We start from the raw sequence: 27,650 nt of genomic DNA on the forward strand, positions 1-27,650 counted from the left end.
CAGTTATTATTTACATCAGGAATCCCCAACCTTATGGACCCGTGAGCAACATTCAGAAGTAAAAGGAGTTGGAGAGTAACACTAGTATGAAAAATGTTCTTGGGGTGCCAAATAAGTGCTGTGATTGGCCATTTGTAGCCCTATGTGGATTGTCAACCTATATTGAGGCTCTGTTTGACAGTGCACTTGGTTTTTATACAACCAAAACTTGCCTCCACGCCTGGAATTCGAAAATAAGCACCTGCTTTGAGGCCAGTGGGAGCAACATCCAAGGGGTTGGAGAGCAACTGTTGTTGACAAGCTACTGGTTGGGGATCACTGATCTACGTATTCCTTTTGATTGGTAAAATATTGTATGGAAACAGCAATTAATATATTGTGATCACACACAGCACCCACAAGATGGCAATATTGTAACTTAAACAGAATTCTGTTTCTTTTTTTTGCAACACATCACACCTGAATATGACTGATCTCAGCGCCATAGGTGTATCAGGTTTCAGAATAGCACAGTAAGTAACCACTGGGTGAAATATGAACATAAGAAATGTAAGGCACTATGATAATGACTTTTCATGAATCATATCTTAAGTAAACACAATCTCCAAGTCACTCCTTTCTCAAAGAAGTATGTTTGATTTGCAGTACTAGAATACCTAAGATTAACTTCTTTCCATCTAGGCAGGCAAAATGCATTTGCAATTCTACTGAACAGAACTACAGACATATATTTTGTTGCCTGGAAAGCCAGCTGCAGTATTCCTTTCATACAGATGCCTGCTGTGATATTTAGCATTCGATCGAGAACGCATCTTGTATGCGTCTAATGCTGCTAATGGCAATGGAGAGCACAGGGGCAGGAACTGGGGGGACGACTAGTTCTCCAGTAGATGCCAGTCGAGAAGAAAGTGTCGGAACATATGCGTTTTCTGTGGACTATAATTTGGTGCAAATTCCTTATGAAATCACACTATGGATCATACTGGCATCATATGCAAAAATCGGTAAGTATCTTATATGGCATTGTAACATAATGAATCCACAGATCTTAATCTGAACACAATGCATGTTCTTCTTACAATATTTATAAAAATAGCCAGAAACTGTTGTTTAACCAATGAGAGCCAGTTTTCATTTTCATCTGTTGCATATTGATTAAGCAACACAATATTGATTAAGCAGTGTAATTAACAGCTTTTACTTAATTCAATGCATTATCAAGTGTCACAGGTTTGCAACCTCTACATCAGGAATGGAGGAGTGTTTTACACCTAAACAGCTGCTCAGAATTAATCTGGCCTTGACCCTAATCTGACACTTTCTGAATTGATATAAGGTATCCTTGATGATTTCTGTTTATAGGAGCATAAGCATTTTAGGGTTGATCCTAGAGCCCAAAGAAGAAAATGGATTGTTCTCAGCCTTAAAGGAGAATTCAACCCTAACGTTAAAAAAAACCCACCCCCTACCCTACATAGACCCGCCTCCCTCTTCCCCCCAGCTTTAGTGTTACCTTGGGCAAATGCCCCTAACGTTTTACTTACTCAGAACGTGGTGGCGCATGCGCAGTCAGAGTAGTTTCGCGACAACTGCGAAGCGGCTGAAGATGGCACCCGTGAACTCTGATGCCTAAATCTGCACCGAGGGGTAAGTAAAATGTTAGGGGCATTTGCCCAGGGTAACACTTAGGCTGGGGGGGAGGAGGGAGTGGGTTTATGTAGGGTAGGAGGGTAGGGTTTTTTAACGTTAGGGTTGATACCAACATTGTGCTGAGCTATAATTATTATAATCAAGTATTTATAAGGCCCCAACATATTCTACAGCACTGTACAATAAGTGAGTGTAAATACTGAATATACAGATATGACTCTGCTCAAAAGAGCTTACAATCTATACATCTATACAGAAATAAACATGTACATCATCTGCATAAATTTCATTTCGATTGTGGGTTTTTGCTGGAAATTTATGTCAGTGCTATACAAGTTTTATTTATGGAGTAATATTTGTATGTAAATCCAACAAATATCTAAGTCTGGGAATAAAATGATAGCAGCTAAATAGATGGATCAATTTTAGATCATTCAGTGGTCACACCACATGAAAAAGTTATCCTTCAGTTGTTACAGTAAATACAAGTTAAGGCTTTGTTGTGTCGTATTGTACTCAGTTTAAAATTGAGTTTCAAAATGTATGATATTGTTCTAACATATTAGGTAAGAAAGTCATGTAAACATCCATGTAAAAAGCAGGACTTTGCATAAAAGAGATTAAATCCTACATTTCCAAAACATAACAAGGCCGTGTTTCATTGTGTAGCTAACGAGATTTTGAAATTTCTGTTATGCCGTTTCGTTGCTTAGTGCAATGTTTAATCCAGTTTCATTTGGTTGAAATCTGTATCCACTACTGCTAAGTCAAAGTGTAATAATGGAATCCCTATGCATTAAAATGCAGCCAAATCTACAGAATAGAAAATGGCAAGATTGTATCAACAGAACAAATGCTGTGCAGGTATGGGAGCTATTATCTGGAAACCTGTTATCCAGAAAGCTCCAACTTATGGAAAAGCCATCTTTAATAGACTCCATTTTATCCAAATAATCCATATTTTTCTTTAACAATATCCTTTTTTTCTGTAATAATTAAACAGTACCTTGTACTTGATCCAAACTAAGATATTATTAATCCTTATTGGAGGCAAAACCAGTCTATTGGGTTTATTTAATGCTTACCTGATTTTCTAGTAGACTTAAGGTATGGCGATCCAGAAAGCCACAGGCCCTGAGCATTCTGGATAACAGGTCCCATACCCGTATTGTGTTTTATTATAAATTATGAAAATACAATACAACAGTTAGGGATAGAGGACTCAGGTGTTGTACCCTACTGTACAACTTAAATCTTAATTTAAGTGAACAAGAAACAATAAATGAATGTGAATTACATGTCCCATTTTGTTCACAGGTTTTCATTTGTATCGTAGGCTGCCAAAAATAATGCCAGAAAGCTGCATCCTTATTGCTATTGGTGTACTGCTTGGAGCAATAATTTATGGCACAGATCACAAATCTCCACCAGCGATGAGGACCGATATATACTTCTTGTATCTCCTACCTCCAATTGTTCTTGAAGGAGGGTACTTTTTGTCCACTCGACCCTTTTTTGAAAATATTGGAACCATAATAAGCTGGTCGGTATTGGGGACTCTCATTAATGCATTTGGTATTGGCATTTCCCTCTATGGAATCTGCCAGATTGAAGCATTCAAGTTAAGTGATGTAACGCTGTTACAGAACCTAATGTATGGCAGTCTGATATCAGCTGTGGATCCTGTAGCAGTTCTTGCCATATTTGAAGAAATCTCTGTTAATGAAAAATTATACATGACTATATTTGGAGAATCTTTGTTAAATGATGGAATAACTGTGGTGAGTACCCAACACATATAAATATTACAGTAAGCAACATTTATATATTTTTAAATATATATGTTAATTATAACAGTTGTTTTTTTTCAGCCGTTTTTACATACAGATTACATACAGATTAGTTTATAGTGGTTTAAATATATACATATTAGAGAACAAAACTGTAAAACAGCAAGATGGTTATTTTTCATGATAGTTTTGTGTGTGATGTTCTTTTTCTCCATATATTTATTTAATAATAAATCTTTGCAAACATATGACTATACAGATATAAGACTGTTAAGTTGTATGGTGGGTAAAAATGATGTCATGTGAAAATTGCAGTGTATGACAGTGTAAATGTAAAAATGCCTGTTATGTGTGGATATGGGTTTTAAATGTTGAAAATTGTAATGTTTAAAAGTATGTTTACAGGGTTTGGCCACAAGAGGACAGTAGAGTCCTATTAATTATGTAATGATGTAATTTTTACCCCGGCCACAAGAGGGAGAAAAACAGAATAAATGGGGGTAAGAAACCACGGGTGTGGCAGTTTGTAGGTGGTTGTGGTCCAGTGAAGAACATCTGCTGGAGGAAAGAAGAGCTCAGCCCTGAAGTAAGTAGTAGGCTGAGCCAGAGTTAGGAGATTTATGTTATAGTGTACACTAGGTGTACAAGGCAGGAAAAGAGCCCCAACCAGGAGTAAGTGGAACTAGCCTTCTGGTAGATCCTCTACCAGTCAGGGATTTAGTGATAGGAAACAGGATAGTAAGAGAGAGGGCTATGGGACTCTGGCCATTGTGAAAAGTCCTGTCTGGAATAGCAAGGGGGCACCAGTGAGGAGTGTCAGGTTGCTGAGGACAGATGGGGATAGTGAGATCCCATCGAGGACGGTGGATCAGGTGCAGCCCATTGGTTTTAGAAGATAATACCTGAAGAAATCCTTTAAGTAAAGGACGGCTAGGTTCCTGGAAAGAGTGGCCATGTATTGAATAACTGAAGAATTGCCTGTTGGTGTTAGATTGGATTGACATGTGTTGAAAGAATAAAAAGAACTTTATTTATTTTTTAACAACTGCTGGTCTACTGATTACTGCTTAACAATTTACGGGACACCTGCCTACAAACTACTACAACTTTTCCTTTCCTTATGTGTGACCACATTCCACCACCCCCTGTCTTTTTCCTTGTTTCTCTCTATTGGGATATCACTAGTGTGTGTAGTCCTCTTCCACTGCATACTAATCTATGAGAAACTAGAATATATTGCAGATTTTAACATCTATCTGTGTATCATATTTTTAGGACTCGTATCCACTTGGCACAGAGCTGCTAACAAATTACTTACAAGCTCTTTGTCTAATGCATAGACAATACATACACAGATGATTGGTTTTATATAAAGCCCAGGAAGTTTTTTCATGTATTTGTATTCTGGCTCATTAATTTCATGTAAGACAACGTACTTTTCATGCACTATCCTATGGTTGTGTGATTGTGTGATTGGGTCACCAGGGGCCCACCCAAAAACCTTTGACTAGGGGCCCACCAATTAATCTTAGACCAGGGGCCCTACTATTATTCTTCCTTTCCTCACTCATCTATTCTCCTTTTGTTTACATGCTATAATCTATTATTGCATCTATTTAGCCACTTTGTTCTCATAGAAATAGGGAATGGCCATGAAATAAGCCAAATGTCTAGCAGCAGGAGGGCCCACTGACACCTTGGCCCACCGGGACTTTTCCTGGTATCCCTGAGGGCCAGTCCGACACTGATTACGCATTTACCTTTACCCTTAGTTTCTAACATATCATGCACTAGTAAAAATATGTCCTAAGAGAATGCTTAAAGATAAAAAGACTAAAATAACAAAGCAACATAGATTAACCACAATATATAGCTCTTTAAAATTTTCACATTAATAGTTACTACATTACTTTGAGAGGCATTTGGAAAATTAAAAAGGATTAATAGCAGAGTGTTTTGCTATGCAATGAAAATCCAATTTTTTGGTTTCTTTCTCCATCTTTTAGCAAGATCTGTAGTTTGTATGCTTGAAAATGTAATAATAATACACATTGCCTCTTCCATAGGTATTGTATAATATCTTCATCACCTTTACACAGATGCACACTTTTGAATCGATTGAGCCTGCAGATGTGTTCGCAGGTATTGGGCGTTTTTTTATGGTGGGCATTGGTGGAGTTTTCTTTGGGATCATATCTGGATTCTTTTCAGCATTCATCACGAGATTCACCAAGAATATTTCTTCCATTGAGCCCCTCATTGTCTTCATGTTCAGTTACCTTTCCTATTTGGCTGCAGAAGCTTTTTACCTTTCTGGCATCTTAGCGTAAGTATAGTAGAAAAATTGTTTAAAATACCTTTTTGGAAATGTCTGTAAAGTGAAATGTACTAGTTAATAAGGTAATGGAATTTGTCCCATTAGTATTATCACCCAGCAACTAATATGTCAAATTTCTATATACCACATAATATAAAGGTAATACTAAATATGTATTTTTCTGTACAAAGTACTTAAGTATTTTCAAAATAAAAATATTAATGATAGTGCCTTTCTATCTGTTCTGTCTCCTCTGTCTTTTTCACTAAGTCAGGCTCTACTCATCAAATTTAAGCAGAATCAACTGTATGATGAACTAATAAGCATTTTAGCAATAAGTGCCCAGTGTGAGGGTGTATATTTAGATTTACTCCATAATGTTGTAGAGGCATCAATGTGATAGAAATGGGTTTACACTAAACAAAAATATGGCAATGTTCTGAATGTTGTGTAACAAGAATGCTGAAGCATTGCTAAAACCTGTTCATATCTTTCCTCTTCTCGTGCATGCCACATGAGGGTTTAAAAACTGGATGGTTTATAACATAGATTGCCTTACCACTGGGTTAGGAGAATTTATTTTAGCTTTTTATTAATTATATAGCTAAATCATTCATCAAACAGTTTACATATGGTATGATTAAATAGATTCACAGTTACAAATGAATATTGTTAGGTGACAATTGGGGAGGGCTCTGCTCACAGAAGCTTGCATTCTTTTTTCATTTATCGATTTATATGACTAAGGAAGGGGAAAATGAGAAGAGATATAGGGGCAGATTTACTAAAGGGCAAAGTGTCCATTGCTATTGAAAATTCGCCAGAATAACCATCCGCATGGACATTGCCAATTTACTAACAGGCGTACAGGACAATTCGCTAGAGACAGAGTACATCGCTAGCGAATTTTTGCTCATTATCACAAGGCAAACTGTCGCTCAGATGACCAATCATTACTCCAGAATCATTACTCTTTCGCCAGAATTTCCTTTGCCAGTTTAGACCTGGCGAACTGATCAGATGATGCTACATCCTCATTAATCTTATATTAGTGACATAATATCCTGTATGCCGAAGAGTCATAAAAATGATAAAAAACGCTGGCGTTTTTTCATATTTTAAAGTGAGATTGTCTTTAAAAGTTGTAACTATTAGAAATTTTTATTTGAACATTTTTTTTAACAATTTGAAGGGCAAGCCACATTTGTTTCAGGGTGGGTTCATGTCTAGGGCATTAGAGGATCTCTTTTGTCTTTATTTTTCTTCCTTGGACATTTTTAATAATAAGTGGCCACTTCAAGCATTTGCACCAACATCTATAATAAAGGCACATATATGACCTATATGTACCCACCCTATTCAAATTGACCTAAGTGTAAGTGCACTAACAAAGTTTCGCTAGGCAGAAATGAACGTTAGAGAATGTTTGCTAGTAAATGCTTGCGCTGATGAATTTATGCTACAGAAACTTCGGCAGCTTTGGTTGCAGAGACGCAACTTTGCATTTTAGTGAATTAGCGTAGTGGTAATGAATTTGCGCCTGACGCGAATTATGGTGAAGCCTTTGCAGGCAAAAATTCGCCCTTTAGTGAATTTGCCCCATAGTGTAAAAGTTAAAAGAGGGAAGAAAGTAAGATGGAGGTATACTGCATTTATGCAATGGGTTAAGGGTAAATATATGGCACTAAAGCATGCAGGGAACACATGCCACAACTGTAGGAAAACGGCAAAAAGTGGTTCATAAACATGACACATGTCAAGTCAAATAGGATACACCGAAAAGGGCTCAAAACATGTTCTGTCCAACACAGGTTTTCGCAGGTTACTACTGCTGTGTGTATGCTCCCTCCACAATGTCTTTGAGGGTTAGGGGTATTCAATTGTAAAGGGAATAGCTGAATGTGTATTTTTTTTCTTACTATGTGACTGCAATATTATGCACACTGTTAAAAAAAAATATTAATCATTGTTAAGTTATTTTAAAAAATTAAACAATATCACTATTTCTGAGAAGCATTTGTTTCTCTCCTATAGTATGACAGCTTGTGCAATGACCATGAAGAAGTATGTAGAAGAAAATATCAGCAAAAATTCCAGTACAACGATAAAATATTTCATGAAGATGCTAAGTAGCCTCAGTGAAACCCTGATCTTTATCTTCATGGGGGTTAGCACTGTGGGAAAGAACCATGAATGGAATTGGGCTTTTGTCAGCTTCACTTTACTCTTCTGTCTGATTTGGAGAGCACTAAGTAAGATTTTCTAGTTGTTTGCATATGAGCATTTATTGTGTAAAGTAACATTTTTCCTGGTCTTGTAACTGGTCCCACTCTCATACAATTTATTTATTTCTTTATCGTGCCTGTGTGATCAAGGGCAAGAGGAGAGAGAACAAGGACAGGGTGAATATGGTTAAATTAAATTAAGAGAAGAGGCATGGTGGAAGAGAAGGGAGTGCTATCATGCAATGAAAACAATAAGCAGGGTCATATATATATATATATATATGTCCCATGGAACAAATATCCCTTATTTAGCAACACTGCAAAATATAAAACCTGTATTTCTGAAATTACATATGTAAAACATTACTGCATTTATAAAGATATATGTGTGAGCATATGATGATTAATAATTGTTCGTTGTTTTCAACTTCAGGTGTCTTCCTTCTTTTTCCTATCATAAATCATTTTCGAACATTACGGTTTACCCTTAAAGACCAACTCATTATTGCCTACAGTGGACTTCGGGGTGCGAGCAGTTTCTCCCTTGTGTTTTTGCTTCCCATCCTTCTGTTTCCAAGGAAAAAAATGTTTATCACGTCTACAATTGTAGTCATATATTTCACAGTCTTCTTCAAGGTATTATGATTATGCAAACTGATTTTAAGATGTATTTAAAAGTGGAATTGATTAGAGGAACCATATTTTGGGCATTATATGAGCCAGTGGACACCTTGTGAGAAATGTACTCAAGATGACATGTATGTATGTATGTATAACTTTATTTGTAAAGTGCTGTTAAGGAGCCACAGAGCTCTACAGTGCATAAAAGTACAATATATATATTTAGATATATAAAAATATACAAGGGGAAGACAAATCACATACGGTAATAAATACAGAATCATATCGGGAAAAGATCTCAAGTGTTATGTGGTAAGAGACATAAAAAATGCAACGGATAATTTGGTTTCATGTCCTTATCCATAAAGGGGTTATGTGGAATGCCCAGTGTAATAACTTTCTCTTCAACAATATTGCATTGTGAAGTTCACATTTTTATTTCTATTTTTGCAAACTTTTATTCAATTCGATACCATTTACAACTTTTATTACTGTACATTCTGCAAAGATTGTTACATTTAAAGGTAAAATACATTGCTGTAGTTGGTATAGTGACATTAAAGTAAAATGAGATCTGAGAACATGGCCTCTATCAAGGTGATACAGGGGGTGCTGCAGTCCCCGAGATGGAAAAGCATGATTTGTGGTTGAGGAAAAGGTGGAACTTTGGAGTGGGCATTGTTCTGGAAGATCATGGGTGGAATAGGCTTCATGATTACTAATGGCGGCCCTTTCTGAGAATAAACAGTAAGTCTAATTTAGCAAAGGATGACCTTACAGCTGGATTAAAGGCAGAGGGAAGCAAACCAAGTTGGGCATATATTATTTCCTATAGAATAGGCTGATTAATGCTTGGGATATATTGTCTAATTTGTCCATACCCATAGACAGTCAAATAGCACTGATCTGCAGATAACAAGCAGATTCTAATAATAGTAGAAAAGAATTGCATTGTCTGTAATTTATGGGCCTGCCAATGGCTCATACACAAATTCATGGGTGGCATCACCACAAAAGATTCTGTATTCTGTTTGGACAAACTGTAATCCAATGACAGTGCTGAAAAACTGCCCACAGTATGTAATGTGCATAATTTGTACGTTTATATAAGTATCAAGAACAGTTTCTGACCAATGATATTATCTGTTACACATATAGGGAATGACAATCGGACCTTTAGTCAGATATCTGAATGTGAAAAGAACTAACAGAAAGGAAACAATCAATCAAGAAATACATACACGGGTAAGAATGGTTAAAGCTAAAATATTATTACATGGTATTAGACCATTTTAATTTTTTTCACAAATGTTATACACCTAGAATACATGGTACAGTATGTACCATAAGTTTTGTACAGCTGGAATAAACAGATAAAAACAAAACTGGAAATGTTAAACAGGGTCAGTGTATGTTAAACTGGATAGATTTTTTATCTTCTGCTAATTGTCATAGGTGCCAATAAGCAGCAAAATACATAGAGCCCCTTTTTATATATACATCAATGGCACGAATACAGTGCAGAACAGTGGGGAGAAAAAACAACTTTTATTTAGCATGTATAAAAAGAGACTATCTAACATTATAAAACAGGATTTTTCTTACCAAGGAGAAAATGACAAAATTTAAACTGCTATTAAAAAATTAGAAAGAAAGTGATTGGGTAATTATGCCCCATATACTGTATAAACATATAAGTATGCTTCTGTTAGTATACTGGGTGCCTTATGAATTTTCTCAAAGCTCAAAAGGTAGTAGATTGTAGGTAGTACACATACAGATACTATATTATAAGGACGCACAATTTCGATAGACAAAGGGTAGATCATTTTTGAGAGAAAGTTGGATTTCTCTGAATAATATCTCTGTAATAAAGTTTGTAGACTTCTCTAGTGCCATGGAATTTAAAATCTGGGGTATAGCCAGCTACAGTGAATCAGTGTCGGACTGGCCCACCAGGATACCAGGAAAACTCCCGGTGTGCCCAGGTGTCAGTGGGCCCTCATGCTGCTAAACATTTGGCCTATTTCATGGTCATTCCCTATTTCAAAGAGGTTAAATAGATGGAATAATAGGTTATAGTATGTAAAGAAAAGAGACTAGGAGACTAGAGGTTGACTGAGGAGCGGAAGAATAATAGTACTGAGAGTGGGCCCCTGGTCTACGGTTTTTGGGTAGGCCCCTGGTGTCCCAGTCCAACACTGCAGTGAATGGAGATTGAAAACTGGTCAGACTATAAAAATTTTGCTTGGGGTGCTGTTACAGGATTAATGTAGAGACCTAACAATAGGATGTAAACAGCCATTTGCATATAGCTAGATATATAAACCTAGTCTCAAGCAGATAACCAGGAAGGCATGCATGTTGCAACTCCAAAGTCCTATAAAATCTAATATCTTAAAGTTTAAGCTTATTAGGCAGATATACATAAAGAACAGTATTAAAGTTAAATATTTAATTTGACACTATTACAGAAGCCCATCAGGATTGTTATTTTTTCCATTGTGAATCTGAACACAACATAAACACTCATTACACTTTTAAGTAAGAAAGTTGGAGAGTTGGAATGAAAGTACACTTTTTTCATTCTTCAGTTGATGGATCACTTGAGGGCTGGAATTGCAGATATATGTGGCCACTGGGGACACTATCAAATGAGACAAAAGTAAGTACTGTATTTTATTAACCTTATATTTAAGAGGCCATTATTGTATGCTGAAGCTTATAGAAATGTAGAAGGTGGGAAAGATTATGCTATACATGTGCAGCCAGAAGCTATTATATGTACAGTATTTGCATCCAAATGTCGGTGAAAAGGCAACTTTAACCATTCCATTACTGCTCTTCTGTGTCTTCTCTTCTGTTTGGGTAGGTAATACAACTGACATGGTACAGCAAATATAAGCCTATAAATATAGAAGTTTTATATGTATATCAACTGTATAATATGTTTAGGCAGTATCATATGTCTTAACTATTTATATTAGTGCAGATTTTCATTACTACACATTTTAGTATAATAAAAACAAGTTCTGTTTTTGGCAACAGATCCAGTTAACTGGCGAGTGCAGATATTTTGTATGCTTTACTCTCTCTGAAGGTATATCAATAAAGAATAAAAAATACATTATTATGACACCCCCTCTCATGTTCCTTTAGATATAAACAGATTGATAACAAGCTTTTACGAAGGGCTTTAATCCGAGATAACCAGCCCAAGTCTAGCATTGTTTCCCTACACAAGAAGCTTCAGCTGAAACAAGCCATTGAGATGACAAGATTTGGTATGGGCAGAGATATTTCTTTGCCATCCTTTCAGTAAGTATATTATTTCTTTCTGCCAGGTGCCAAAATTAGGAACTACTGTTGAGCATATTTAATAAAGCTCCTCCACCAGATTAATATTATAGTAAAGATTATATCACTAGTTTACTAAGAAGAGGGGATTATTATATTTGCTGCAAATTAGAAAATGTAACCATATAATTCAAAATAAACATGTAAAAATGTTTAGCTGTTTATTTTTGCCAAAATCTCGGAAACGTTACAGAGACCAGTCCTTGAGAACCCACAGTCTGACTCTGTTAACTGAAGTTAGTGTTTTCACTTAAACAGTGTAAAAGTTTTGGTACCTAATGACGATAGATATTTATTTTCAATTTTGATTTTATAGAACATTCTCACGCACCAATGTAGGAAATGACTTTTCTACAGAAGACATAGCACAAATGAGGAATCTGCTGACAAACAGTCTCTATCGAGTGCGGAGAAGGGTGAGATATTTATACTGCGTATCATTACCCTTTGTATTTGCGGAATAAACTACATTTGAATTGTTTTATGTTATGTATGTGAAAATTGCCATATGAAGTTCATTTCTTCAGAATTTAAGGAACAAATTCTTAGGTTAATTACACACACCATGCCAGGTATATTATTATTTTTATTATATGTAGCATTATACCTCAGTTCTATCAATGCTTAGTTTATTTTCCATTAAAGAGGACCTGACACCTTAAGAAATAATATCAAATCATATTTTATGATGTAAGTCAAGCAAAATCAACTTTACTTACACTAAAAAAAATTTAAATCTTGTTTTTTTTTAGTTTTGGAATTCATAATCACAACAAGCAGACAGCAGCCATTTTATGGGCTCTGTTATTGCATCAAAATCTTATTTATGTGCCAGAATGGGGGGGGGGGGCTGATGCCCATGCCCATGCTCTGGCTACACAATTACATGTTGAGGAGGGAGGGGGAATATGAGGAGGGCAGTGACATGTAGGAAATGCTAAATGGAAAGTGAAAGTAATTGCCTGCCCAACTTCTATGCCTAAGGCATAAAGGAGGGGCAGGCAAAATATGATTGACAGCTGAGATTTTTAAAAGGGTTTATAACAGGTATGAATGCTTTAAAAAAAAGAATAAGGGTTTCATCTTTAATTTGAAAAGGACATATATTGTACAGCTTTATATTTCCGGGTGACAGGTCCCCTTTAAGCAACATACACATGTAAATACAGAAACACAGATTCACATTCCCTAAAAATAGTGACAATTTTTTAAAGTACAAGCTGTGCTTATTTGCAAACTGAATTCATTCAAACACTTCTTTTTACATTAGTATAATAGTAAATAGTATTGACGTTAATATGTTGCTAAGAAAATAATTTCAAATTTAGATTTTTCTTCAACAACTGCAAATGTAGTGAGCACAGTTCAAACTTCAAGGGGCAGATTTATCAAAGGTCGAATTTCGAAATATACTCCAAAATTGACCATCGAATGGCTATACTTGGAATATCGAAGTCAAAGTTTTTTTTACCGAATTTGACCATTTTGCGGTCGATTAAATTCGAACAATTTCAGCGATCGATCGAACAATTTTACTTCAACTACAAAAAACGTAGAAAAATGCATTAGAAGGTCCCCATAGGCTAACATAGCACTTCGGCAGGTTTAATTTGGCGAACTATTAAAGTAGAAGTTATCGAATATTCAAACTATTTTACTACTAAACGATTTTGAAGTAAATTTGAAGTCGTAGTATCCTATTCGATGGTCGAAGTATCCAAAAAATTACTTTGAATTTCGAATTTTTGTACTTCAAAAATTCCCTCGAATTCACTTTGACCCTTGATAAATCTGCCCCCAAGTGTAGTTACAGTTTTTCCACACAATGTAGTGCTATTCCCCGGCATTGTGGTGGTTGCATTAAAATGAGAGATTCAACTGTGCTAGTGGTTGTAAATCACCCCTTATATGTTCTTCATAGGCTTGCATGTGTTTCCTCCCAGATTGCAAAAATATAGAAGAAGCTTAATTGGCTATAGTATTTATGTTTCTGATAGGGACCTTAAATTGTAAGCTCCACTGACTGATGTGAATTAATAAGTCAGCACTATATAAAGGGTAATAATATAATAATTACAAGAGGACATAAGAGGGATTTTCAAGGAAGTGGTTGGGGTTTGTGTGAATTGTTGGTGGGCATTAAAGGGAGTTTATATTCTTCAACGTGGTCCCAATCTGGGGCCCAGGTTACTGATAGTTTGATAATTGTGGGTCCCGGGGGGGAGGGGATACTACTCCTTAGTAGTGCTGGACCCCATGATTACTAATGGCATCCATGATTACAAATAGAAAAAGGGACCCTTCTAAGCCACCTTTGACATTTTAATCTGTTCATAGAAGTAATTATGGCTCTATAACAGCTGCTTCAAAGGATAGCTGTACAAAATCTATGTTATAATATGTATGGGGATGGTCCCAGTTTCTGCGCTGATGTCCCTACCGATATCCGATGATTTCTGGGTTTCTGTGCAAAAAACTCATAAAACTCCGAAAAAATAGTTTTTACAGAAAACTCTGAACAATATGGAGTTTTTGGGGAAAACTCCGAAGTTTGCCTGACCCTATTTTTTTGGGCATTTTTCTTCATTTGGGAATTCGGAGTTGCTCGAAGTTTGATATTAGAAATACTATAGATAAATTTGGACCCTTTATAAATAACCCCCGAAGTTGATACATTAGTTATCTTTGTCCCTGCTGAACTGAATCCAGAGTCTCATTAAAGGCAGTTGTTAGAATTTATACAATAGTTGCTAATATTCCACAGATACTGTGGAGAAATGTAACTAATGCAGCAAATTATAACAGTTCAGAATCTGAACTGAATCACTGAGCTGCCAGACTAAAACATCAGAGGCAGGAACATTAAACTTTAAACTTCAATTCTGGAAAAAGGGTAAAAAAAAAGTGGAAAGCAACTGAAAAAAGACTTTATTTCTGAAACAACTGAACTGAAAAAATGTGTTTGGAAGCTGAACGACCCCTTTAAAGGAGAACTAAACCCTAGAAATGAACATGGCTTAAAATGCCATATTTTATATAATGAACTTATTGCACCATCCTAAAGTTTCAGCTTCTCAATAGCAGCAATGATCCAGGACTTCACACTTGTCACAGTTGGTCTGCGACACTCTCATGCTCAGTGGGCTCTGTTGAGAAGCTAAGCTTGGGGGTCATCTCAAATTATCAAGCAGAAAATAAAGTTGGTCTGTAATATAAGCTGATGCTATAAGGTTGATTAATAAATTCTGATGCTAGCTGCACTGGTTTCTGTGCTGCCATGTAGTATTAGACTTATATTGTGACATTTATATTCTATGTGTACTGTATATTTTGAGTCGGCCCCTAAGCTCAGTAAGTGACAGCAGCACAGAGCATGTGCAGTGAATCAGCAGAAATGAAGATGGGGAGCTACCGGGGCATCTTCAGAGGCACAGATCTTTACTACTAAAGGGCTGTGGGGGCTTTGGGCTGGTACAGAAGCCCAAAACTTAATTTACAATATTTCTAGCCTACTTCTTTAGTTAAGCTTTAAGTCTCCTTTAACTGGAAATGTAACATATTCTGCTATCTGATCTTGGTGATCCCCAGACAGACCTACTAGCGTGACTGAAGGATAATGTCCTATTCCTAGCAACCTTGCAATAGGTCTTTGTTCTTTATTCTTTTAAAATTTTGAATTATATGCCCTCTTCTGACTTTTTTACTTTTTATTACATATCTTTATATTCAGGCCCACTTCTATTCACATTCCTGTCTCTTGTTCAAACCACAGCCTGGCTGCTAGTTTAAATAAGACCCTAGCAACTAGACAGCTGCTGAAATACCAAACTGAAGAACTGCCGAACAAAAAGCTAAATAAATGAAAAACCCATAACAAGACCAATTGCAAATTGTCTCAGAAAGTCAATGCCTACATCATAATAAAAGTTTAAGACAGAAGCCATTATGTAGTAAAAACGTTCTTTGATTTATTGGCAACATTTACAATCGCAGGATTCAAATTTTTACAAAGATTCACCTGTTTTGAATTTTTAGACACCATCATATAGTAAATACAATCTGCCAAAGGAGGACAGTGAAAGTCAAAACAGAGAAATTCTCATACGCCGATATTCAAGCATGAGAAGAGGACAGACACTTCCATGGGAAAGACAGGTATAGTATATATAACATCATTATTTTATCTATTTTCTTTCTCACAGTCGGGGTAATATAATAAAAGTCACAACATTTGTGTCATATCTTATGTCAGCAGATAGAATTTTCTGGTCACCCGAAAGCATGTAAATGGTTGACAAATTTATAATATATCTATATGTACAGTATATACATAATACATAACTAATAATGTATTTTATGTTTAGTCCTTTACTAAAAAAAAACTATGAACTAGAGCAAGAATAGTTCTTTTATTTGTGTATATTAACACTTTAAGGGGCACATTTATTATGGGTCGAATATCGAGGGTTACTTAACCCTCGATATTCGACCATCGAAGTTAAATCCTTCGACTTCAAATATCGAAGTTGAAGGATTTACCGCAATTCGTTCGATCAAACGATCAAAGGAAAAATCGTTCGATCGAACGATTAAATCCTTTGAATCAAATGATTCGAAGGATTTTAATCCATCGATCAAGCGATTTTCCTTCGATCAGAAATTGCTAGGTGCTCAGTAGGTTTTGGGTGGCGAAGTAGGTGGTTGAAGTTTTTTTTAAAGAGACAATAGTTCAAATCGTTCGATTTGAAGTCGTAGTCGAAGGTCGAAGTAGCCAATTCGATGGTCGAAGTAGCCAAAAAAATACTTCGAAATTCGAAGTAGTTTTTTTTTCTAATCCTTCACTCGAGCTTTGTAAATGTGCCCCCCATTGTTCATTCTACATTGTTCTGCAAGAAGAAGCTGGCAGTATGCCCAGCCACACTGCAACCTACATGCCCCCCCCACCATCAAAGGTGGGGGGAGCAAATTTTCATTGAGCTATAGAGCTCCAACCCTGAAGTTGTTTTTACACAGATAACTAAACTCATAGGACAACAATCAACATTCTGAGCCCTAATCACAACCTCAAATACCAAAAGTAAAGAAGCAACCGAGTGTACAAACTTTTGCCCCTTATATTTACTTTATTTAGTCTTTTAGTCAGTTACAGTATTGTTAGTCTTTCAGTGTGCACATATAGTATTGCAGTTACAACTTGTTGCACTTTATTTTAATGTTTCAATTATTTTAACAGTGTACGTAGGCTTCTCTACACTTTCTGGTATCATTTGATTAAGTTGTTTAGGCGACAGATGCTTTGCACAATTCATTTCTTTATTGTTTTACAGACTGGTGCCAAAAATGTTCGTTTTTTGTCACTTCCTCACAACAGCTCCAGTGCAGGAGCAGGCAGAACAAGACATCAACTGTTTCAAGGTAAATTAATGAAAAATATTAACGTCAAAACAATCATTCCATGTTTATTGATATTCTACTATAGATAACTTTCCATCAGTATAGACAACTTTAAATTCAGTTGCAATGTTAGCAGCTGTGATTGGAAAATGCTCACTATAAAGACAAAAAGGGGATGGGTTGACCCATTCAGCAACTCAGAATGAAACTAGAGAATGAAGTGTGGATATCATTTTGATGCTGAGTTATAGAGTTGAACATTTTCTGCTCAATTTAATCCTATTTGTGTAAAAGCACAAGCACAGTTGTGCACATTTCGACTCATCAGATGCAATCAGGCACATTTGGACCTAGTGGCTGTCATTATGCTGCAGTTAATGTGTTACTTCTTTTTAACTCAGACTTTGATGATGCTGTGTTCTCTACAAGCCCAGTCTTGCAATGTTCAACAGAGACCAGTCTATTGGATCATTGGAAACGTGAACAAAGAAACCAAAGGAGAGCATGTTCATGGCATGCAAAAGAAAATGTGTTGAAGAAGGAGCTGATTACAAGGCCAAGATATCAGTCGGCAAATGCACACTTCTTGCACTTTGATGTGGTATTTGAGGAGGATACACAGGCAAATGAAGATAGTGATACTGAAGAGGAAATAGGACAGTTTGTGAGATGGAACACTAAAGCAATACATAACCGACATTCCAAAGAACTTTAGAAACTTTTGAGTACCGTATATACTCGCGTATAAGCCGAGATTTTCCGCACCGAAAATGTGCTTGAAAATCCTACCTCGGCTTATACGCGGGTCAGCTTGAAGTAGCCGGAAGAGCAGCGAGGAGAGAACAGCGCTAGGAGGCGTCGCGGTCTGTGGGAGGTATAACAATAAGTGGGAGGGGAGGAGGAGCAGGAAGTGAATACGCGCTAGGCTCAGGTAGCGGCTGCAGTGCGCACCAGCGGGAGGAGGGAGAATAGAACAGCCGGGTCGCCGTCGTTTCCCTCGCCATGTTGTATACCGGTAATTTGAAAAGCAGTATCTTGTTGGTTCTCTAATATTTCATGTTCGTCAGGAAATCTTAGTTGAAGATGTTTCTCTTCTCATTTACTGTATGTGTAGCTCATTAATTAATCATGACTGCAGCAGAGCTGCTAGCTGATGAACAGCAGAAAGAGCTATTTCTTTGCTGTGCCTGAATACAGCAGTTTAATGAAGAAATAAACAAAGAATAACAATGTTGTGCCTGCCATAGAAATGTGCTAATGAATCCAAAATGGTTGCCATATGACTTATATCTGCATTCTCTTGCTTTAGTTGCTATGTGAACCATAAGCTGTATGTAATAATTAGTAGTAGTTGACAACTTGAACAGACACAGCTGTAGGAACAATGTATTTGTATGGGGAGGCCATGCCTCATGTCTGCAACCTGTGGCTCCTCCTCAACTACAACTCTCGCTCTTCCCCACATCATGGCTTGATTTTTAACATTAAACCGACTGTTTGATATTTCTGAGACTTTTCTGAGTTGTGTCTAGGCTTATACGCGAGTCAATACGTTTTTCTGGTTTTCATAGGTAAAATTAGGTACCTCGGCTTATACGCGGGTCGGCTTATACACGAGTATATACGGTATTTATAGAAAATGAAGAACAATGGATTCTATATGCAGGGAAAGTGGAGCACTAGTGACTAGTTAAGTTATAGGTTTCTGTAAATTCACACTCATACCTATTTACTTTAGGTTACATAATAACAAATGTGTGCTATCTTGACTGTGATACATTTGGTCAACTTAGTGGCAACATTTTTAAAAACGGAGAAATCTACAATTGTATTAATTTACTTGACGACTTGAATGAGAAATCTGCAGTACCATTTCTTGTGTTCTTTGCTCTTGCACATCATATCATGCATATCATTTTCTGTTTTCAATCCTTCTCAAGTAAGTCCTCTGATATAAATTACAACCATTTATAAACCTTTCCCCACCAAGTACTTGTACTTTATAAAGAACAAAAGATGAAGATATTTCTAAAGGGATATTCTAACAACAGAAGTATCCGGGGGTCACTTATAAAGTTCGTGCAGCGCATATTTTTCACAAATAGTTGTATTGCATTATATTTTTCCTGAACACAAATATATTGCACTGATCTGCCCATTTTTCCGTTTTTTTGTGAATACATTTTCACAAATGGCGCGCAAATGAGACTGGAGTTTGCGTGAGCACACCCAATGTGCGAGGTTTTTGTGCGCGAAAATAGCGTTGACAGTAACTTAAATTCGCAGTTTGCAAAACAGTTTTTTTAGCAAATATTTTATCCGCCACCAAAGTTGTGGCGTAATTTAGTTGCAGAGCGTGTGCATAAATATGCGCAATTTGCGAATTGTGACATATTTAAAAAGCTCTTATAGACATTCGCATTGTGAAAAAAGATTCGCAATTCTGTTTGCACCCTCTTATTCAGCTTTATAAATATAACCATGCGCAGGGCAAATATATTCAATTTGCGAACCAATCTGCCCTGCGCGAAGTTTATAAATGACCCCCTCTGTCTTTCCATTATGTGTTCATCAGGGTCAGCAATATACATACTAAACACACACATGCAATGCCATTAACAAATATTTTATGACTACATATAGAAATATGCAATTTTAAAATAATAGCCCTTATTAAAGTGGACAATCCCGAATGTTGGACCCCGACAGTGGAGCTTTTCAGAGTCAAGCCCAAGGGGCAGCTGGGTGTGCACAGTGTATTTGAGGTCTTAACTAAGGTTTCCCAATTGTTATTATTAAAATGTTGGAAGGTATGAACATGTACTTTATATTAATGTATTGAAAGTATTTGCAGGTTACAGCTCAATGTGCATGATTTACTGTAATATGAATAAAAGGAGGAAATAATGGCTTAAAGAGAAGAGCAGCAGGTGACAGGTCTTGTGTATGTGTATTACATCATATTCATTTATTCATATAGTACTACAAGAGTACCGTATATAGCCCATTTCAAAACATATGAAAACATACAAGGGATCAGCTCATATAAATTAAAATGATTAAATATACAAGTGCTTCAAGAAACAGTTGGGATCAGTTTCCTGTTTTGAAGTGCTTACACAGGAACAGGAACAGGAAGGGGGACAGTAATGAGAATAAGTCTGGAGGAACATTAATGCTTTCTCTACAAACTGCCTCCTAAGGAGGACTGAGAGCAGGATTAATATAGGGGCTTGTCTGGTGCAATATGGCAGACAATTCCAAATCAGTAAAAATGTTTTTATAAGTGCAACTAGTGGTGAACCATATGAACCTTGTGCTGACTTAAAGGACTTGGAAGGAGTATACTGGAAGAAGGAGTAGAAAATTATAAACATTTGAAAAAGAAAATGAATATTCAATTGGAAACGAGAAGAGATACTTAGTAAAGAGGAGGAAGGATCCACATAGTGGAAATAATTAATAATTCTGTTAAGTACATGATGTTTGATAAAATAAAGAAAATGTGTAATTTTCTGTTAGCAGTACTTCCTGTGGCTTCTTGATTTAATTAATTTGAATGTTTCATTATGTTTATAATTAATATGGTTATATTCAAATAAAATACTTATGACATAAAGTAAATACAAAATAATCAAGAATGTTCTATAAAGTAAAATGTTTATAGTTAACATACCACAATGAGTATAATATATGAAGGAAAAAACATTTCATGGTGATAACTTTCATTCACTTACTTGCAAGCAATCCAGTTCCATTGGTTAAAACTATAAAGAAAAATGTTCTTCGTGAATTGACTTTATCATTTCACAATGAAACTAAACACTTCTGGGTCCAGGTACAAAATTTGCCACAATTCGCAAAGCACACATCAATTGAATTCCCCTTACCAATATTGCACAATTTGTGCTGTAGTAACTTTAATTACATCACCGACAAACCACAAAATAAGCAGAATGTAAGACAAAAGTTACTGTATATTTCTGTATTGTGTATGTGGAAAGACAAGACCATGATGCATCAGCTTCATCAGCTTCTTCCTTTACCTTATATGGTTCAAACTGAAGGAAATTGTGGCACAAAAACTCAAAGCCCACCTTAGTACCTTTAGTTATACAGTATAATGCAGTATTTATTCAGGATATTAATCATACACAGCTTTCTATTAAGACATGTAAACCCACCCCACAAAAATTTAATCACTGAAGAGCCTCTTTGAAATCTCTAAATACCAGGCACTCTGCTGCAGGCTTAATAGTAAGGCTGCAGCATCCACTTAATCACTTAGGATTCCTTCTGCTCCTCTACCCCACTCAGCCTCCTCCCTCTGGAATTTCCTTTGCTCATTGTCTTGCCACAAACTTCCCTTGGCAGACTTATCACATGCAGGGATAGAAATAAAACACACACACACACTGATCAATGTTAGATGAGAATAATATATTGTAAGAATACAACGCAACGTATATCGATCCTTTGGTAGACGTTTGAGAGGAACATCAGCTGGGGGACCATATATAAATACAGCAAACTCTCAAAGCCAGATCAATCGGGCAAGTTTCTACACAATACGTCTGCTTGTAGAAGCCCGCTCCGCTGAGTTCTCTTTTTATACTAGTGTAATAATAAAATAGTCATAACAGAATTTGGTCATTATCCTAACTGTGGACATATACCAAAATAATGGCCATATGCCAACTAATGTTAGTACTTCCATTATGTAACTAAGGAGCCATATTGGATACACTTGATCACACTCTCATTAATACATGGCCTGCCATGTCCCATTTGTATCACACTCCTGAGCATGCTCAGTTCTTCTCAATTCAGATTAATAAACGCACCCTCCAGTCTAGCAGTCAATGAAGATTTAGCATTGCTGGTTTCCATAGAAACTCTGCTTTAGTTGTCTGCTCCTATTTTTAAATCCTTACCCCTTCACCTGAGCTCAGAGTAACCATTACAGTGCTCAATCCAAGCAGGACTTGTCATCATAGTAAATTCTGCCAGTGTTAGCCTGCATTATTCAATTGCAAGAACTTTACATTGCATATGTGCTGTTTGCAGATATAAATGCACTGATGATGTGTCAGAGGGAAAATGATCCCGTGTGAAAGCGGCTATTTGTTTTAGGGAAATGTAATGATGCTGGCAAACAGAGGGGATGTATGCAGTACAACTAATGCCATTTGAGTGGGGGAGATATGCCCAACTTATATACATGGTAGAAAAATGTAGGCTTTACATGAAGAATATTGCAATTTAACAAAACTGTTTCATATATATATATCTATATATATATATATATATATATATCTATATATATATATATATATATATATATATATATATATATATATATATATATATATATAGATATAGATATATATATATATATATATATATATATATATATAACAAAATCGTGGATGATACCCGCACTCCTTCACATGTAGCTTTTGCCGGGTGCTTGGTCAAGTTTAGGTATATAAAAAATTGTAGAAAGGACCAGCACTCCGTTTTCCAAAAAAATTCAATGATTTATTCAAAACTCACAGTGTCTCCAACGTTTCGACCCTCTTTGGGGTCTTGATAAAGACCCCAAAGAGGGTCGAAACGTTGGAGACACTGTGAGTTTTGAATAAATCATTGAATTTTTTTGGAAAACGGAGTGCTGGTCCTTTCTACAATTTTTTATATATATATATATATATATATATATATATATATATATATATATATATATATATATATATATATATATATATATATATATATGGAAAAGTTTAGTGTGTGTAAACGAAGGGAAAGTAGTTTACTGCCAGTTCTCACCATATAAAATACTCTCCTATTTCCAAAGTCCTTTGTACAGTGTAAACGACCAAAATAAGCAACATTTTGGTAAATATTATCACGTGAAAAGCAAAGTAATACCCAGTGATTAGATTGTATATCAATGTGGAAAACTAGCTCTGATTAACATAAACTCAGATGAGTTTTCCCAGAAGTATTTCAACATAGAAGAGGATATGCCTAAGCAAACTATCCTTTGTATATTATTACTGTGTAAAGGTATAATGCTAATAGAATAGAATTTTCTGCGAACTCTTATGTGCATCTGTTCGAGAGCAATAAAGTATTGCAATAAAGTATCACCCGGAGAGTACATCATAAGTTCAAATCGTCATTTCGTTTTTTATTGCAGGTAAAACATGCACAACATGTTTCGGCACATTCGCTTCCTTAGGTGCAATACAAACTCTTCTTTCTAAGTATAATTAGAAATCACAAGTTTTAGCTCATAAAAAAATCCAAATTTGAACGCTGATTAATCTCTGCCTTGGTGTAAATTATACTTTATATTCTTAAAGGGATCCTGTCATCGGGAAACATGTTTTTTTAAAAACGCATCAGTTAATAGTGCTACTCCAGCAGAATTCTGCACTGAAATCCATTTCTCAAAAGAGCAAACAGATTTTTTTGTATTCAATTTTGAAATCTGACATGGGGTAGACATTTTGTCAATTTCCCAGCTGCCCCCAGTCATGTGACTTGTGCCTGCACTTTAGGAGAGAAATGCTTTCTGGCAGGCTGCTGTTTTTCCTTCTCAATGTAACTGAATGTGTCTCAGTGGGACATGGGTTTTTACTATTGAGTGTTGTTCTTAGATCTACCAGGCAGCTGTTATCTTGTGTTAGGGAGCTGTTATCTGCTTACCTTCCCATTGTTCTTTTGTTTGGCTGCTGGTGGGAAAAGGGAGGGGGTGATATCACTCCAACTTGCAGTACAGCAGTAAAGAGTGATTAAAGTTTATCAGAGCACAAGTCACATGACTTGGGGCAGCTGGGAAATTGACAATATGTCTAGCTCCATGTCAGATTTCAAAATTGAATATAAAAAAATCTGTTTGCTCTTTTGAGAAATGGATTGGATTTCCGTGCAGAGTTTTGCTGGAGCAGCACTATTAACTGATTCATTTTGAATTTTTTTTTTTCCCATTACAGTATCCCTTTAAGGTAGAAAAAACACTGTATGATAATGTATGCAAAATGTAATGTGTAACACTGCAATGTCATTATACCTGACGAGTTGGAATGTGAGGGGGCTTAACTGCTCTATCAAATGCAGAATAGTAATGGATTTTTTAAAACTCATAACACATCCATGGCGTTTCTGCAGGAAACCCACCTCACAGGTTCCAAAATGCTGGCACTAAGGAAGCCTTGGGTGGGATGGTCCTACCACGTCCCTTACTCTACAGACTCCTCTGGTGTATCCATCTTAGTAGGGAAAGGGGTCCCCTTTAGATTTGACGCACTCAAGTCAGACAGTAAGGGAAGTTTTTTGTTCCTGCACTGTTTCATACATGCTTGTGAAGTTCTACTGGCCAATATTTACATCTCCCCCCCCCGTTTGGCCCAGAGGTAATTAGAGAGTTAGCTGACCAGCTTACCCAATACCTATATGCACTGGTCATAACAGCAGGGGATTTTAACGAGGTCCTAGTACCCTCCTTAGACAGACATAACAGGCAAATGCCCAAATCCTCATCACATAGCACGCAACTGGCTAGGCTAATGTCTTCGCTGGCCTGTCAGACCCCTGGAGAGCATCCAACCCCCACTTATGCCAGTACTCCTGTTTCACCACCTCGCACTTGGCGTTGTCAAGGATAGACATGGCATTCATAAATGGGACCATGACACCCTATGTGAGCACATCCTCATACTTGCCAAGAGGAATAACAGACCATGCCCCACTCCGATTGCAACTGAGGCTTCCCTTTAAGGCTCCCCGCCCCCGGCCCTCCATTAATCCAACATGGTTAAATATTTTGGATAACAAAGAGACAGTTGAAAACAGCATGAAGGACTTTGTGGCAATGAACCAAAATGCTAATTGTATTCTACTCTTCTGGGACTCCCTTAAAATTTATATTCGTGATGGCATTACAGCCGAAATCAACTCATACAAAAAGCATGCGTCACATGCCCAACATGCCCTTGAGGAGCAAGTATCCCAGACTCACAAGCAGCCTCTAACCTGGCTAAGGCACACACCTTTTGCATTCTCCCCTGTGCCAAAGATGTAATGTTGAGGTAGCTAGCTTGTTACACACTTTGTGGGAATGTGATAAGCTCCAAGTTCACCATCATTTTTATTACAAAAGCACTCTTCCAGGCCAGGAGGCTAATTAACCTACATTGGAAGGACACCTCCTCTCCTTCATTTCATGAATGGACCACAGAAATTGACGATGCAGCTGCAATAGAAAAAGCTGCTATGGACAAAAAGGGGCACATTTTGAAATTCCTTCAAATCTGGCGCTGCAGGACGGGAAGCCTGGGTTGCTCCGGGTTGCTCCGCTCCTCCCTCCCCAGGTGGCAGTTAAACTCAAAGTGTTTACTTTCTAGGAATGGTGATAACTAGGCTGGCCAAATAGGTTGCTCTATGTGCCTACAATGGCCTGTGGTTGAAATGTATGGAATGTACAATCAGGTAAAAATGTTATACACACCCTTTATCTTACCTTTGTTTAATATCACGAAATATATGAACGCATGCATGCATAGCTACTCTTTTTTCAATGTTCAATAAAACCCGATTTGAGCAACAAAAAAAAAGTATCAGTTAATAGTGAATTCTGCACTGAAATTCATATTTTTAAAAGCGCAAAGATATTTCCCAGGTGCCCCCAGTCATGTGACTTGTACACTGATAAACTTCAATTACTTTTTACTGCTGTACTGCAAGTTGGAGTGATATCAGCCACTTCCCTTTCCCACCCCCCAGCAGCCTAATAGAACAATGGGAAGATACAGAGAAAATAGCTCCCTGACACAAGATAACAGCTGCCTGATAGATATGAGAATAGCACTCAATAGTAAAAATCCAAGTCCCACTGCAACTCCTCCAGTTCCATTGAGTAGGAGGAACAATAGCCTGTGTAAAAGCAGTTCCATTGTGAAGTGCTGGGTCTTTATGAAAGAACATGATGAGGGAAAATGACCCGAAATGGCTGCCTACACACCAATATTACAAGAAAAAAAACATACTATAATATGGTATTGTGAATTATTTGCAGTGTAAACAATGTGATTTAGAAATAAAAACTACACCATAAAAACCATGACAGAATCCCTTTAACTTTTGTGTTTATTATGGGCAGCTGGAGATATAAGGGCATTGCTCTACTTCATAATATTAGAACATTTAAATTGTATTACACTTTTGTTATTGAATTCTGACTGAACTGAATTTTTCTGTGTACATTCATTTCTTAGCCAAGAGATGATCCTAATCAGTAGCGAGAAATAGAGCCTGAAATAGTCTGTTGCTTTTACACCTGTCTGTTAGGGAACCACATGCTTTCTTGCAAGAAAACACCAAATGAAGCTTATCCTATGTTTAGAAATCTGTGAAAAGTACTTGCTAAATACAAAGTGTTTGTATGTTTCCAAATGCACAACCACTAATTATACATGTTGCATTTTACATTTTTTGTGTAAATTAAAAAAGATAAAAATGGGAAATGATCTGATGCTTTATACATAGAGATTGTACCATTATCACAAACATACATATTTTATGAAAAAAAAACACTTAAAACTTTATCTCATACCTATAGGTCAACAAATATATAAAGGGGTAGTCAAGTGTTGAATTCAAAACCATAAACCCAATTAATGTTCAGCAGTTACTTTATAAACAGTCATAAAGTTATAGTTTTCCTGCTCCTTTTCTTTAATAAAATATATGTGTATAATGATACAGCAAGACATTCGACGGTAGACGGCACTTCTGAAAAAAGAGTGGGTTTATTGGAAATCCTGCTGGAATACACCTAACGCGTTTCGGGGGTTACCCCTTAGTCATAGGTTCAAAAATTCATTTGTTACAGCTGGGCTTCTTATACACTAGGTGATAGTGCCCTCCAGTGGGCTCTTAATAAAATTACACCTTTATTACATCATTTAAAAAGTGAAACAAAGTGAAACCAAATGAAACAATAAAAAAAGTTTAAAACATTTTTCTTTCCTCATTTTAGGAACAATAAACTTGATTTAAAAACCAAACAAACTGTCATTGTAGCCTTTGTAGCTAGGGCGGTATGAATAACCTGTCTCTCTAGTGATTTACCCAAGAGGAAGGGGAAGGGAAAAGGAGGGGGGGGGGAGGGGAAAGGGGGGGGGAAATTTAGGTTTCTAGTGTAACAGGAAAAAGGCTACTAAAGTGGCCTATCGTATCCATTTAACCATGCTGGGCTTTCATCAGTTAGAGCCTAGGGTAACTTCC

The 27,650-nt window shown here is 36.6% G+C and overlaps 1 protein-coding gene across 1 annotated transcript; it reads left to right on the forward strand.

Moving 5' to 3' along the window:
- Positions 1-292: 292 nt before the first annotated feature.
- On the forward strand, positions 293-18,893 carry slc9a4.S (solute carrier family 9 member A4 S homeolog). Its single transcript, XM_018249779.2, has 12 exons — positions 293-1,004; positions 2,968-3,431; positions 5,507-5,766; positions 7,792-8,009; positions 8,416-8,618; positions 9,762-9,848; positions 11,198-11,268; positions 11,763-11,921; positions 12,277-12,376; positions 15,996-16,115; positions 17,288-17,375; positions 17,756-18,893. Exons 1-12 carry the CDS (start codon positions 818-820, stop codon positions 18,067-18,069), a joined length of 2,271 nt encoding a protein of 756 aa, XP_018105268.1. The 5' UTR covers positions 293-817; the 3' UTR covers positions 18,070-18,893.
- Positions 18,894-27,650: the final 8,757 nt, after the last annotated feature.

Source organism: Xenopus laevis, chromosome 2S, assembly GCF_017654675.1.
Source record: "Xenopus laevis strain J_2021 chromosome 2S, Xenopus_laevis_v10.1, whole genome shotgun sequence".
Taxonomy (NCBI): Eukaryota; Metazoa; Chordata; class Amphibia; order Anura; family Pipidae; genus Xenopus; species Xenopus laevis.